At 34.7% G+C, this 14,476-nt stretch overlaps 1 protein-coding gene and 1 pseudogene across 2 annotated transcripts; one reads left to right on the top strand and one right to left on the bottom strand.

Moving 5' to 3' along the window:
* The first annotated feature begins 472 nt into the window (after positions 1–472).
* On the top strand, positions 473–6,543 carry LOC145628127 (disease resistance protein UNI-like). Its single transcript, XM_081680444.1, has 6 exons — positions 473–581; positions 1,165–4,401; positions 4,519–4,624; positions 4,738–4,796; positions 5,679–5,741; positions 5,853–6,543. Exons 1-4 carry the CDS (start codon positions 473–475, stop codon positions 4,751–4,753), a joined length of 3,468 nt encoding a protein of 1,155 aa, XP_081536570.1. The 3' UTR covers positions 4,754–4,796; positions 5,679–5,741; positions 5,853–6,543.
* A 607-nt stretch (positions 6,544–7,150) lies between these two features.
* LOC145627251 (uncharacterized) lies at positions 7,151–12,016 on the bottom strand (annotated as a pseudogene). The gene is made up of 8 exons (XR_014111358.1): positions 11,786–12,016; positions 11,307–11,400; positions 11,133–11,200; positions 10,612–10,684; positions 9,894–9,985; positions 9,706–9,810; positions 8,738–8,837; positions 7,151–7,378 (listed from the first exon to the last, which is right to left on the bottom strand). The product of XR_014111358.1 is annotated as an uncharacterized LOC145627251 (transcript).
* Positions 12,017–14,476: the final 2,460 nt, after the last annotated feature.

Genomic DNA, 14,476 nt, shown 5'->3' with positions numbered 1-14,476 from the left:
TCGTGTGCACCAAAAAAAAAAACAAAAAAACATTAATTTATTATTGATCACCTAGTAATTGTTAAAATAGCAAATTTCCACATTACCTATCCAAAGAAATGTCAAAGATGGAAGAAACCAGCCAATTTTCTCAAACTTAAAAAAATGGAAGGGAAATTTGGGGGGAAAAAAATAGAGGACTTTAATAGTTTACTTTAGCAAGTCAACTCCCTTAATCTTTTGATACTTTGAAAGATTAACTAAAGCTAATGATCAAGCCCCTAACAAAATTGTGATATATGCTCATTTTTACTAGAATTGTAGTTTGTTTGAATTTCTGCAAAAAAAGGTATGATTTTTTCACTGAATTTCTTGCATTTAATCTGTAATGCTTTGTGCTATATGCTCATTTTTATTAGAATTGTAGTTTTTTATCTTTATTTGCTGCAAAAAGGTATGATTTTTTCATTGAAATTCTTTCTTGTAATCTGTAATGCCTATTTTTCCTGAACTTTTCATGCAGTTGGATAATTTCTGCTATTTGGTTGTTTTTGTTTATTTATGTTTGTATGGTACAGATCGCATTGAATATGATTTCTTGTGTACTACAAATTAATTTATTTGTATAGTCTGACTTAAGATCGAATCTCATTTGTGTCAAAGAAAAATTTGTTACTCAAGTTGTTTATATATCATGTAGTATTATGTTTATTAATGAATCTTAATGTATAGATCAGTAATGAAATGCCAAGTTATCACTTTTTTTGTTGGTTGGAATCTCACACAACATGGTTTTGAGTGTAACAGCTAACAGATAAGGTATGCTGATTATAAAACTACCTTGTCTTTTTACATGCAACTGTAATTATAAGGTATGCTAATCATGGAAACATGATATTAAAAAAAAAAAAAAATAACACTTGGGTATAGTAAAAAAACATGTAACCAAAAACATAAAGCTCATCATGCTCTCGGATGTATAATCTAAGAATCTAAGCGTTACCTTGCTGATGCTGCAGTACACACTTTATGCTTACACCCTTCTATGAACACTGAGTTCTACCATATATTCCATGAGGTTTACCACAACACACATTTGAGGAAATTAAAAACATGCTTTACTACAAGTATATATTCTTTTTGGATCCTGTATACTTATTATTAGTACCTGTTTTTGGTTATCAGGTTCTTCGATGGAAACGTTAAAGAATTTGTTGAATATTAGTGATGGCAAAGATGATAAGCTGCAGACCTTAAAGCGTAAAGCCAGAGCATTGCGTGCGAAAGCAGAAGATGTACTCAGTGAAATAAAACAAGAGGAGCTTCAACCAGGAAAGAGACGAAAGAAGGAGGTTGATAACTGGTTGAAAAACGTTCAGGAGGTGGAGCTTCAACTACAAAATCTTGAGCTACGAGGCGAAGATTTGATTACATCAGAACGGAGAAATGCTGGATTGATAGAACAAATTGGAGACCTGACTATGCAAGGGAGTTTTCCTGGAGGGTTTACGTTATATGATCATGGGAATTCTAGTGTAGCACTAGTAACAACAAACATGAAGATAAATGATAGAATGCTACATGATAATAAGAGGAAAGTGATATCTTGGCTGATAGATGATGGCACCATCTCCACAGTAGGCGTTTATGGTCCTGGTGGTGTAGGGAAAACTATGCTGCTTAAGGAAATTCACGATGAGCTACTTGAACGGTTTAAATCATCTGGGCGCGTTTATTGGGTGTCTGTGTCACATGGCATCACATTGCCTATGTTGCAGGATAAAATTGCTGAAGCTATGAATTTGAGCTATCTTTTAACAGAGAAAAATGTAATCAGGAAGGCAGCTACTTTATCTTATGAGTTAAAGCAGAGAAATAATGTTTTTCTTTTCCTGGATGATGTGTGGGAACATTTTTCGCTAGAGGATGTGGGGGTTCCCATTGGAGATGAGAATAGTTGCAAATTGATCCTGACAACGCGGTCTTTGGATGTGTGCAGAAGGATGAAATGTCGGAAAACTGTCAAGGTGGAGCCGCTGTCAAAGGAAAAAGCTTGGGAGCTATTTAGCAAGGTACTAGGACGAAGAGATCATATGCCATCAGAAATAAATGAGCTTGCAGAGCTAGTTGCTGCTGAATGTGCTGGTTTGCCTCTTGGTTTGATTGTCATGGCTGGAAGCATGCGAGAAGTAGATGACATTCAAGAGTGGCGTAATACTTTAGAGGAGTTGCAAAATTCAATTGAAGGACAACGTGACATAGAAACAGAGATATTCCCAGTTTTGAAGCATAGTTATGATCGTTTGAAAGATCAAAGGCTGAAGGAAAGTTTCCTATTATGTGCATTGTATCCTAAATATGGTGAAATTGTACGAGATGAGCTGATTGTGCTTTTCCGTTCCGAAGGCCTTCTGGATAAGGTAGATGGTTGGCAAAAGCAATTTGATAAAGGGCACAGCATGCTGAATAAACTCGAAAATGCATGCTTACTGGAGAGGTCTGATAACAGATGTGTGAAGATGCACAATTTCATCAGAGACATGGCTATTCGAATCACCAATACTAAGCCACGATATATGATTGCAGCGGGTGCAGAGTTGAGAAGAATACCTAGTGGGCGACGATGGACAATAGATCTTGACAAGGCTTCCTTAATGTACAATTCTTTGTCAGAAATTCAACCAGGAACAATACCCATGTGCCCAGACCTCACTACCTTACTACTCCAGCAAAACCCATTTACAAAACTCCCAGATTCTTTCTTTGTGCACATGAAGGCCCTCAAAGTGCTTAACTTGTCCAAAACCAGCATCAAGAGGCTACCAGACTCGATTTCAGAATTGAAGAACCTGAGAGCTCTTCTGCTTGAATTCTGCAAGCGTTTGCATTTTGTGCCGTCAGTAGTGAAACTTACCAGCTTGAGGGAGTTGGATTTTAGCTTTTGCTGGTCAATGAACGATGTGCCATGTGGGATGAATCAGCTAGCGGAACTTAGATTCCTTGATTTAGAGGGATGCAAGGATCTGTGTCAGTTACTCAGTGGTTCATTATCCACATTTTCTCACATCCAATGCCTTAAGCTCGATCCAGATGTGCAAAGTATCTCAGGAGATGATGTGTTAAAACTGCGATATTTGGAGAGATTGGAAGGCTGCAGGATAGCTGATGTAAGCAGTTTTAACAAATATGTTAAATCTCCGCATTTCCAGCAGCTGAAGTACTACGAGTTTGTCGTTGGAGCAGGACAATACAAAAGGGTTGATCATAGCATAAACGCAGAAAGAATGGTGATCCTATGCAGCGGAAGTCTTAAAGGAGGAAGCGGAGGGGATCTATTTGTTCCTCCAGAGAACACCCAAGATCTACAGATTCATAACTCTGCATTTGATGCAAGAAGCTTGGTTGGTGCCCTTCCATCATTAATTCGTGTAACAGCATTGAAAAGAATTCTCATTAGGCGTTGCAGAGTGATAGAAGTGATATGGTCACCAGTATCATGCGTTGAAGCTACACAAGAAAGAAACCACTTCAATGCTGCTGTTGTATTATTGCTTCAATGCCTTCAGGAGTTAATTCTCACTGATCTACATGATTTCAGGGGTCTAGTAAAAGAAGGAGTTGCTATCCAACAAGGTGCCTTTTCCAATCTTAAGATATTGGTTATAAAATATTGTCCCAATATCAAGGAGCTATTCACATCAAATCTGTTGAATGGTGGCCTTAATAACCTCCAGGAGCTGGAGGTTGAAGGATGCGAAGAATTAGAAATGATTATTGCAGTCCATGATGATGGTGGTCGAGAAAAAATCATAGATTTTGAAGGATATGTCGATAAAGATGGTGATTTAATCTGGCTTCCCAACTTGAGAGCTCTGCACTTGAGGCAGCTGCCAAAGTTGACAGGCATCTGTCATGGAGGGATGCTAGGAAAGTGTTCTGTTGAGCAAATTACTGTTGAATATTGTGCAAAAATCAAGCAGATATTCAAGAGCAGTTTAACACAGTACCATTTGAGCAACTTGAGAGAAGTTAAAGTAGCAGCTTGCAACATTTTAGAGGAGATTATTGCATCACCCAACTCTCAGGGTCAAGAGAGTTGTGGTGCCTATGAACTCCCCTACTTAAGGACGTTAGAGCTGGATGATCTACCATGTCTTACAAGTTTCTTTCATGGAATCATACCAAGTTGTAGTTCCATTGAACATATCAATGTTACAAATTGTCCAATAGTGAAGAGACTACCTCTCTCCGTACCCCTACACAACAATGGGGAAGGACTGGTACCGCCTTTTCTTCAACAGATAAAAGCAGACCAAGAGTGGTGGGAATCTCTCGAATGGGATAATCCTCTTATTAAGAAGACCCTTCTGCCATTCACCAAGTTGAGTGTGGCAGGCGCATCCAGCTTTGATATCTTTGAAGGTGCTTTAATTTCTAACTTACATACTTTCTTTTTTTTTTTTTTTTTTTTTGAAAAAAAACTTGCATACTTTCTTAATTTATATCCAATCTAAGAAAATTGTGTTTTGCATATTGCAGAACTTGGGTCTCCCAGGAGACTCAATGAACTGGAAAACAAAATTTCTAAGACAAAAGTGAATAGTTCAGAGACTGCAGACATCAACTCCTGCCTTACTTTGTTAAGGTTACTTCTCTATATTTCTTTGTTTCATCCACTCGTCTTTTTCCTTTCCAATTCTCTGGTGATGTTCTCACTGACAGACGTCGAAACTCTGATTTTTTATTTTGATTTTGTAGTGATGTTCTGCCTTGAGGCATGCAAGACGCACAATGCTGTATTCTTTCTCCAATAAGAGGTTAGAAATTTAATGTTTTCTTTAGATACACTCCCACCATCTAGATTCTATAGTCACTCTAGGACATTCTTTCATGCTCAAAGATTTACTTCCTTTAGCTATAAACCTCTTTAGGCATCTTATAGTAATAAGGTAGCTGTTTCTGAAAATTCAGAGAGACTAGTTTAGCCATACTAAAGTCTGCAAATGCATGCCCGAATAGCAGTCAAATATGGTGTTTGCATCATAGGAGCCACACTGAGCTCACAGAATTTGTCGAATCGAAGTCTGTATGGAAGGTGTTGGAAAATTAGAGATGTGTCCTACTTTAGTAAGTATATGTAGTTCCATACATTTAAAATAGAAACATATCCTTCCAATATGAATAATGGAGTATTTATTTTAATTATATGTGTAGTTCCAGGGTTTTTCACACATTTACATCAATTAACTCCGTTATCCTGAGTATGTAGCAATAGAATAAAGGAGAATTCATAAGAGGGACTTCTCATGTGGGTAGCTTTGCTTTTATAAGGAAAGAGAGAATAGAGTTAAATATTTTGTACTCGTATAACCGTGACCCACAAAAAAGAGTGGGAGATAAAGTTGACATAAATGGAATAAAGTAAAAGTGATTAGAACATATAATACGAAAAGTGGGTAAAACTCAGGAAAATTGAGGTAGAACTCAGGAAAATTGAGGTAGAATGAATATAATGAAAAGGGAAAGTCGGTTAAACTTAGGAAAAATGTATTTTCTTTATTTGCTAATCAATGCCGTGTATATATTTTACCTATGAATACAGTAAAAGTGCCACTGCTAAGTAGAGCAGATGTAAATTTTTTTTCTAATGTTTCAGATTGTATTGAGTTCAAATATTTACATGCTGTGTAAACCATTAGGTGTTAATGCAAGTATAAAGAACCATTTCCAACATCACTGCTCAGGCAGAGAAGCAGATACAGGTAAGGAACCATTTTTCGGTTTTTATCAGGCAATTTTTGAAGCTCTCAATTTTGTTTTGTTTGGTTATTTTAAACTAGGAATTTATCATCTTGTACTTTCTGAATAAACAGGGCATCATTGAAGCTGGTATTGTGCTGTTCCATTTCTATTTGCTTTGTGCCGCTGAAGTTTGATATCACACAGGAAGTTCCCCGGGCTATTTCATATGGTATTTTGGCATTGAGTCCATTACCTAGCAAAAGTATGTTGTCATGAATTCATGATACAATTTATCGCGATTATGACAGCATCCAAATTTAATGCCCTGAAAGCAGTCAAAAATTCTATAGGTACTTTGGAATGAAGATCATGATGAAAAAGAAGCATTGTCTTCTGTTAATGGTGCAAAACTGCAAGATATTTGAGAGCAGAGAAAATGAAAACTTCGAAATGGAATCTGCGTTTGATTAAATGACAATTTTTCTTCATTAATTCTTCATAGACATTCATCAGACGCATATTGCCCTTGATCATCTGTTGCCTATTTGCCACTTGAATAAAATCGGACAGGGCAAAACAGAGGTGGATGAAATTTTTGTGACCAACTGCATAATTGTCTGGTACATGAATTCTGGTTTCAATTTCAAGTAATTTCAGTTGTATTTGGTTTCGATTTCAAGTGATTTCAGTTGTATTTGGTTTCGATTCATATTTTGAATTTTATGTCAATATCATTACTATAAAGGGGTTGTTAAACAACGCTCCCATTTACTCATCAAATTAAGGCAGCATATGGCTAACCTAATATAGGTGTGACCTATACTTTACTTATCAAATTGAGTAATTAGTTTGTTTTTCCAGGACATGACATCAGATACACATCAGAACAGATAATTGAAACTAAGCAGAGGTTCTAGCTGAGCACTTCCATAGTGTCACATATTGTAAATGATATCTCATCAGTCAATCAGTCCTATGCTTTACTTATTCAATTTGAAGTCTCTCCATATGGCTAACCTGATATAGGTGTGACCCAAATGCATATCGAGGATTATATAAGGGTTCAATTTTAATTGTTCTGTAATAGGGAATGAAAGTTTGATGTACAAAACGAAGAAGGTACACCAATTACCAAATGGTTTTATGATCAAACATAGAATATGGAGAAGGGAGTAAGGGACTCAAGGAAGAAGTTAAATAGTTAGTTAATTCTCCTGTCAATTCATTTATAAAATAATATCAAGTAACAGCAAGTCAATCATATCAGTAGAAGTGGTTATCCCTAAGATAGGGATCTTACAAATTACATTACATGTACCCCCCAAAAAAAAAAAAAAAAAAAAAAAAAAAACCATCCAACAGTCACCTTAATTAGAAGTAGGTTTACAGTGTATCATCAACTCCTTCCTTTTTTTTTATCCCCAAAAAAAAAAAAAAAAAAAAAAAAAAAAACCTAAGTGGCTTCAGTAAAAAAAAAAACTCAAGTAATACGAATAAGGAAAACCACCATCATAAAAATCATTAGCATAAATAGCATAATAAGCCATGTAAAACATGAAGTCTTTGAGCTCTGTGAAAAAACACTCATTGCCCTTACATTGGCGTGACTAGTGCTTGCCAAGCTATGCTCAACTGCCTTCTCGGTTGAATCAAGTATCTATATCAACAAAACCATGATGAAAAAACTGAATTAACCCCCTAAAATATATCCACAATAATATGAGCTAAGTTGGAAACAAACAAATTTAAGATGCTAAACTAGACCAGAAAGGTGAGGAGCAACAAGCGTGGCATTTAAAACAATTGACTTGTAGACAGAAAGGTCAGAAGCAGAAATTTTAATTTTTGGTGAAAGCAAGCAAGAAATGTGTTTTGCACCGAAGATATGGAATCTTTTGCTGCAAAAGATAGCATATAGATTTAAATTTACATCTAAAAACTTCCTCACACTAATTTCCACTGAAACTCTCAGGAGGGTCGTGAGATAGTGAGAATATTTTCAAGATACAGCTGCAAGACTATCGATAGTGCCCCATCCTAAATTATACTTATAACTCTATACATAAAGCCCTTATCAGAATCAGGTTTTTTTTCCCCCTATCCTGGGCGGCTGGGCCTCTGCCTTTCATGCACAACATACAGTTCAATAGCTCATCTCCAATTGAAAAAAAGGTTACTTAGTGAGCTGGCCTTTGATTTTATATAGGATATAGTGGTTCCTGTACTTAAATAATACCTTATTCACACAATCTTCTAATGTTTCATGTTATTTTTTTAGTTTTCTAAGTCATAGAAAGTTTTTGGTTTTCTACGTTGTAGCAAGTGAAAGGAGCAATTAGAAAACCTTTCATGAAGTAGAGACTAGAGATGCATAAAAAAGCTCATCAGGGCATATATATATATATATATATATATATATATATATATATATATATATATATATATATATATATATATATATATATATATATATATATATATATATATATAAAACTTGAATTCAAACAGCCAACCTGAAGTGGAGCCATATTGACAGCCTATAAAAATTCCACAGTTGAATACTTTGAATCATCCAATACATATTACACCTAGTTGCCTCACAACAGTCCCCTTTTTTCAAGCTACAGTAGGCACTAGCAGTATGGAGAAATTTGGCAAGATTGCGTTTAATTTATATCCAATTCCAAATCCAAACAAAAGTTATATGAGTAGGTTTTTAAATCTCAACTCTCAAGCCTAAACTCAAGACAAAATTTGGGAGTCCAATCCAGTTCTTTTCATAGGTAGACAAGGTAAAGGTAAAGGATATCAACCCAATGTATGAGCATAGAATGAATCCAGTTACAAAATAAAATATTTTTTAGAGGAGGAAAATAACACATGACCTGCAGCTATTTAATTACACGGACAAGTGACTAACACCACAACCTGGTCTCTTTATACAACAACGTCATAAGATTCCTTTCAGAAAAAAGCACTCCAGATTAAGAAAGCAGAGTTGAAGGTAAGTACGTACCTTCTCAGCATTTTGCACTGACTGACTCATTTAGAGACTGCTCTCTTTCAGTTGTCGTGCCATTCCCACCATCTCATCAGTCAAGTCTTCTTGAAGCTTTCTGTAGTACAAGGAAGGGAAAGTTAATAACAAATTTTATACAGAGGAAAGCTGACTGAGCATATGCTCACCTAGAATCAATAACACAATACTACAATTTCTGAAAATTTATTTTTAACCATATGTAATAGACCAATCCTTAGAAGGGGCACTTTGGGAATTTAGTATTATTAGGTTAGTTGTCTTGCCTTAGTATAAATAGAGGGAGAGTAGAAAGGAGAAGGTAGGCATGAATTGGGTTATTAGAATTAGAGAGTTGCAACCTCAAGTTGCTAATAGGAGAGTTGTAGGCTAAACCTACTACCTTTGTAACTTTCAGCCATTTCTATCCATTTATCAAGCTTTTATCTCTATTAATTCTTAGAATTTATACAATATTTACTAAGCCGGAATATCAGTCCATTACACCATATTCCCTCAATAAAGGCTTGAAGGATTTAATCTTTCACTGCCTTCTCGTATCGACGAATTAGAAGAGATGTCAACCGGCAACCGTATCTGGAGACATTTGTATAAATATGCAAAAAAAATGCTGAAGACAACTTCATAAAAAAACATGGGGTCGGAAACAATTTTCTCAAAAAGAATCCACAAAATTTATACAAGACAATTTTATATTTTGCTTCCTGTAGAGATAAGCAAAACTGAGCTTCCTGATGTTTCAACTTTCAAATTATAAAATCCCCTTGACTTCTTGCTCCTGAAATTAACATTGGAAGACATGTGTAGTTCATATCCTTTCTCAAAACACTCCGTAGGGACAGTAGATGTGTATCAAGAAGACTACTCAGTTTACTCTTTCAAGTGATTAATGATAAACTTCAGAGTTATCAACCACATTTACAAAACAATGTTCAGAATAAAAGTACCTGTGCTTGTCTATATGTGAGTGGGCAGTAGCATCTAATTTAACAAGTGGTGAGGAATCAGGTCCAACATTCTCGTGTGACTTGTCTTCAGCAAATGAGGATGGCCTACACTCGCAAAAAATCTTCCAACTCAATTTCAAAATTTTCCTTAATATAACTCCATGAATAAGACCGTAATGTTTACATACACGGGTCTCTTCCTAAGTCCTGGTGGGGAGGCAACTTTAAGTTCTTCAGCTATTTGAGGGCTTGCCTCAGTTGAAGTCTCTTCAAAGATTTCCTGCATTAGTCATGTACCAAATAGTCATTAATGAAACCTCCTTCCACACCAAAGTTTATCAAAAGCAGTAAACTTTTTCCCTTTGGAACTATTGAAATCATATATTCAACATAAATAAGCTCTCATGATTTTAAACATTATATAAAAAAGAGAGAGGAAGAAAGAAAAGGAAAAAAGACAGTAGTGCTGGTTATCATATTCACTAATTTCATCTGCAAGGAAAAAAACCAGATGAACAGCAATAGAACAGTTATCTCTATATACAGAGGGTCTGTCCACCTCTTCCTTTTCTGCCCTTTTTAAAAGATGATACATCAGAAGTTTGTTACTGAAACAACTTGGCCTCCACATAATGCAAATTTCTGGTTTCAGCAACAAAAAAAAAATCCTAGAACAGCTCGAGAAACTCAATTCTGTGTAACTAACAAATTACTAGCAACCTCCTCAATCAAAATCATCTAAAAAATACATAATCTATTAACAAACACCTAGCAGACATATAAGCATACATTTTGCTATCACAAATTAATGATTATGCAGTGTAAAAAAGCAATATATTGCAGAGCTACAACAGCTAAGATTAAGCATAGAAAAATATTACACATTAAGAGGCCTCCAAAACATACCATTGGTGAAGTTAATTTGGCTGCGATAGATTCAATCTTCTCAGAGTAATCATTTACTTTAGCTTTGGAGACCCTACAAGGTAAAAGCCAAGAGCAGAGTGAATTGATTAAATTGATGTTTGGTAAACTCATACAGTAGCAAAGAGTTTAAAAAAGTAAAGGCTTTATGTTATGTTGAATGTTGATGACAAAGCAAAGTATCTAACAGAACAAATAACATAAAACTATGGATCACAAATCACAATAGTCATCAAACGGCTTGATAGCTAGATTATTATACCCATAAATGAACAGATTATCTGGACAAAGATATTGTCTAGATAAATCATTACGCTATCCTAACCAAGAAATTAGTCCCAATTTTCACTCGCAGTCTACAACATTATGCAAATAGAAATGATGAATAGGTTTTTTCTCTATTAGCAGTTGATCTCTTTAGTTAACACAAACTTTTTAAACATTTTTTTATAAAGCACTCTAAACACTACAAACTTATAAGGAAAGATGTAATATAAGCTGACCTCGGCAAGCCTTCTGGAGTGGTCTCTTCAGTAAGCTGTTCCAACAATTCGCGCAGTGTAGCAACATACTGCATAATTTAATTACAGGTTTAAAATCCAATCAAAAGAAAAGCATATGAGCTACAAACAGGTTGAATAGGCGTTGATTAAATAAAAACATCATGATTTACATACATGAGCTAATTTCGCCTGATTTTGCTGTTGTGGTGCAGCAGCAATTAACCTTCTCAGATTTATCTCAGTTTTGCTGATCCCCATACCAAGATTCCTACTTATCACCAAGAAACCAAAAGCTTAAATAAGAGGAAACGACTTGGTCGACGGTGGGTAATCCGGTACCACCGTTGCCGTCAGACAAACAATCAAAGTTCAAGGGTCGCCGTGAATGTCGTGAATTTAGCAATCAGGGTGGGTGAATGTGGATAGAGATATTGAAATTACCAACTAATTACAAGAATCGAATCATCAATTTTACAGTATATAAACAAGCATAAATCGTGTGGAACAAAAAAATTGAGAAAATCCATTTATTGAAGAATATTTCACCATTACAATTACCTTCTAAATAACAAACTATAATCCTGTTATTGGCAACTAATTAGATGAATCAAAATTCCTCTTAAAATTGAAGAACAATTCACCATTACAATTACCTTATTTTTGGGATAAAATAACCTTCTACGATTGCACGATCATCAACTTTGCAATTAACCAGGAAATTAGTGGAACTACTACTTTTTCATTCTCTGATTTGCTTGTGTACTTCAAGGAATTAGTTGATACTGTATATTTTTCCTTGAGAAACCTTTTGCGTTTGATTATTTTATCATCATCATAACTTGCCCAAAGTTTGGTTACATTAGATCACAAATATGATTGTTGTGATTGTCCCTAATAATTTCATGATACCCGTTGTGTATATAAGGGTCGAAATATTATTTTGGGAAACTGATTTTGTTCAGGCCTTAATTTGTCCAATTTTCGTGTCATTTTTGTGACTCGGTAAATCAATTTCCCCAACAATCCAAAGTAATATTCTCCTACAAAGATGACATGGTGTAAGAATTGTCTTGCAATTTCCATAATTTTGGACAAATTAAGAGGAGTGATTTTACGAAGATAGTAAAAGTTCGTAATTGCAATTTGGTGACATCTCTAGGAGTGGTGTTTGCTCACATCCCCGAAGTTAATGGAGGAGGAAGTCGAGACGTTCGAGGCCACAACGAAGAGGATCAAGTGGAAGAACGGTTTGTTCGGTATAATCGATACGATGCAATTTGCGGTAATTAATTATTGTGTTTATTCATGGCGAATTGGTTAGTATTTCTCATTTTCTATATTATTATATTTTTTCATGCTTGAAATGATGAATGGTTTGATTATATTCATCATTTGATTATTTATTTTATGGTTATTTAGCATGAATGATTTATTATCAATTATGATTTTATTTGATGATGATTTTTTTGAAAGTATTAACATGTATGTCATTATGTTAATTGTTATTATATACTATGTATATTGATATTATATATATGCTAATTGTATTTTCATGGGATTATTATCGATGATAATTAATGTGGCAAGTTATGCTTTATAAAGTATTTATTGGTCTATGCATGGTAAAAGATCCGTTTTAGTTTTCAATGGGTTATGCGGTAATGACTAATGGTCATGGAATTAGAATTATTTTGAGGTAATTCGAATGTCTTGATTCAATTCAAGTGATGTTTATTTCGATAGGTCATGAACTTTTTAATGTGAATAGTATGGTATATATTATTGTTTATTTAATTTATTCATTTTTTATTTTATTGTTTTATTTTACAAGACCATGATTTATTTTATGTTTTTATGGTGTTGATGTCTTGTGTAATATTTTCATGCTATTTCAGTTGTATAAGTGTATGTATATGAAACAAATTGGATGGCAACGAGGAGTTTGTCAAATTTGTATATATGATGTATTATTTCCTATGCACGCATGAAACTGATTTTGGTTTATGATGAGTGAAGTTTATGTATTTATCTTTCTTGATGACCATATTTTGGAGGAAGAATTTAATTCTTAAATGTCATGATGAAATGAATTTAATTCTTAAAAGGCACAAGCTATGGAATGACTTACAAGCTTCTCTCCCCCCTGACAATACTCCGTGGCTTTTTTTGGGTGATTTGAATGAGGTAACTAAACCTTCAGAAAAGTCAGGTGGGCTGAAATTTAAGCAATCTCAATGTGCTGACCTTAATAATTTAGCCAAGGCTGCATGCATGGTCGATTTAGGGTTCTCTGGAAACCCTTTCACTTGGCACAATGCTAGAGAAGGTCTGGAGCTTATCCAGGAACACCTTGACAGGCATTGGGCAACCCGAGATGGCTGAATACCTATCCAAACACTCAGGTATCGCATCTTGCTCGAACTTATTCAGATCATAGTCCTATTTTAATTTCTTTATTTGATAAAAGTAGAGGTGGTCCTTATCCTTTTAGGTGTAAGGCTGCTTGGCTTGAACATGATGAATTTTCTTCTTTTTTTGTTAGAAATTGGGATTTACATAGCTTTAATTTTATTAAAGGTAGAACTGAATTTCTTCATAACATTAAGAGGTGGAATCATGATATTTTTGGTAACATTGCTAATAAGAAAAAAAGATTGGTGGCTAGGATTGATGGTATCCAAATTGTGCTTGCTAAAAATTATTCATCTTTTTCTTGTTAATCTGGAAAAGGAATTGCTCTTTGATTTAAACCATATTTATCATATTGAAAGAATTATTTATGCTAAAAAATCTGGTTTAGATTGGAGGAAAAACGCTGACTGTAACACTAAGTATTTTCATTTAATTGCTAATATTAAAAAAAGTAGAGGGAAAATTTTATCTTTACAAGATAATGATGGCAACTGGATTACTGATTTAATTCTTTTAAAAAATATGGCTAGAAACTATTTTTTAAATGTTTTCAATCTGTAGATATTGACCTTGATCTTTTGAAAAATTATCAATTTCCTAAGGAAAATCAAACCTGCTCTCACCCTAGCTTCCTGTTACCTCCTACTTTAAAGGAGATCAAATCCGTTCTTTTCCAGATGGACCCCATTAAATCCCCAGGGCCAGACAGTATTCAACCTATTTTCCTTCAAAAACATTGGAGTTCTTTAGGTGCTTCTATCACTAGCTTTATCTCTGATTGTTTCTCTAAGGGATCGATTCCTTCTGCTATTAATGATTCCTACATTTCCTTAATCCCTAAATGTGACTCTCCTATTTCTATGAAGGATTTTAGGCCCATAGGCTTATGTAATTCTATCTATAAGCTTATCACCAAATGTATCTCTAATCGT

The sequence above is a fragment of the Chenopodium album genome, chromosome 4, assembly GCF_948465745.1.
Source record: "Chenopodium album chromosome 4, dcCheAlbu1.1, whole genome shotgun sequence".
In the NCBI taxonomy this organism is placed as follows: Eukaryota; Viridiplantae; Streptophyta; class Magnoliopsida; order Caryophyllales; family Amaranthaceae; genus Chenopodium; species Chenopodium album.
The sequence above is the reverse complement of the archived record's forward strand: the minus strand, read 5'-3'. Positions and strand labels throughout refer to the sequence as shown.

Excerpts from the sequence above, each read along its gene's own strand:
- LOC145628127 (XM_081680444.1), top strand. The coding sequence starts at position 473 with ATGCCTATTTTTCCTGAACTTTTCATGCAGTTGGATAATTTCTGCTAT. Across the intron at positions 582-1,164 it reads CATTGAATATGATTTCTTGT|GTTCTTCGATGGAAACGTTA; the intron begins GTACTACAAATT and ends TTTGGTTATCAG. Across the intron at positions 4,402-4,518 it reads CAGCTTTGATATCTTTGAAG|AACTTGGGTCTCCCAGGAGA; the intron begins GTGCTTTAATTT and ends TGCATATTGCAG.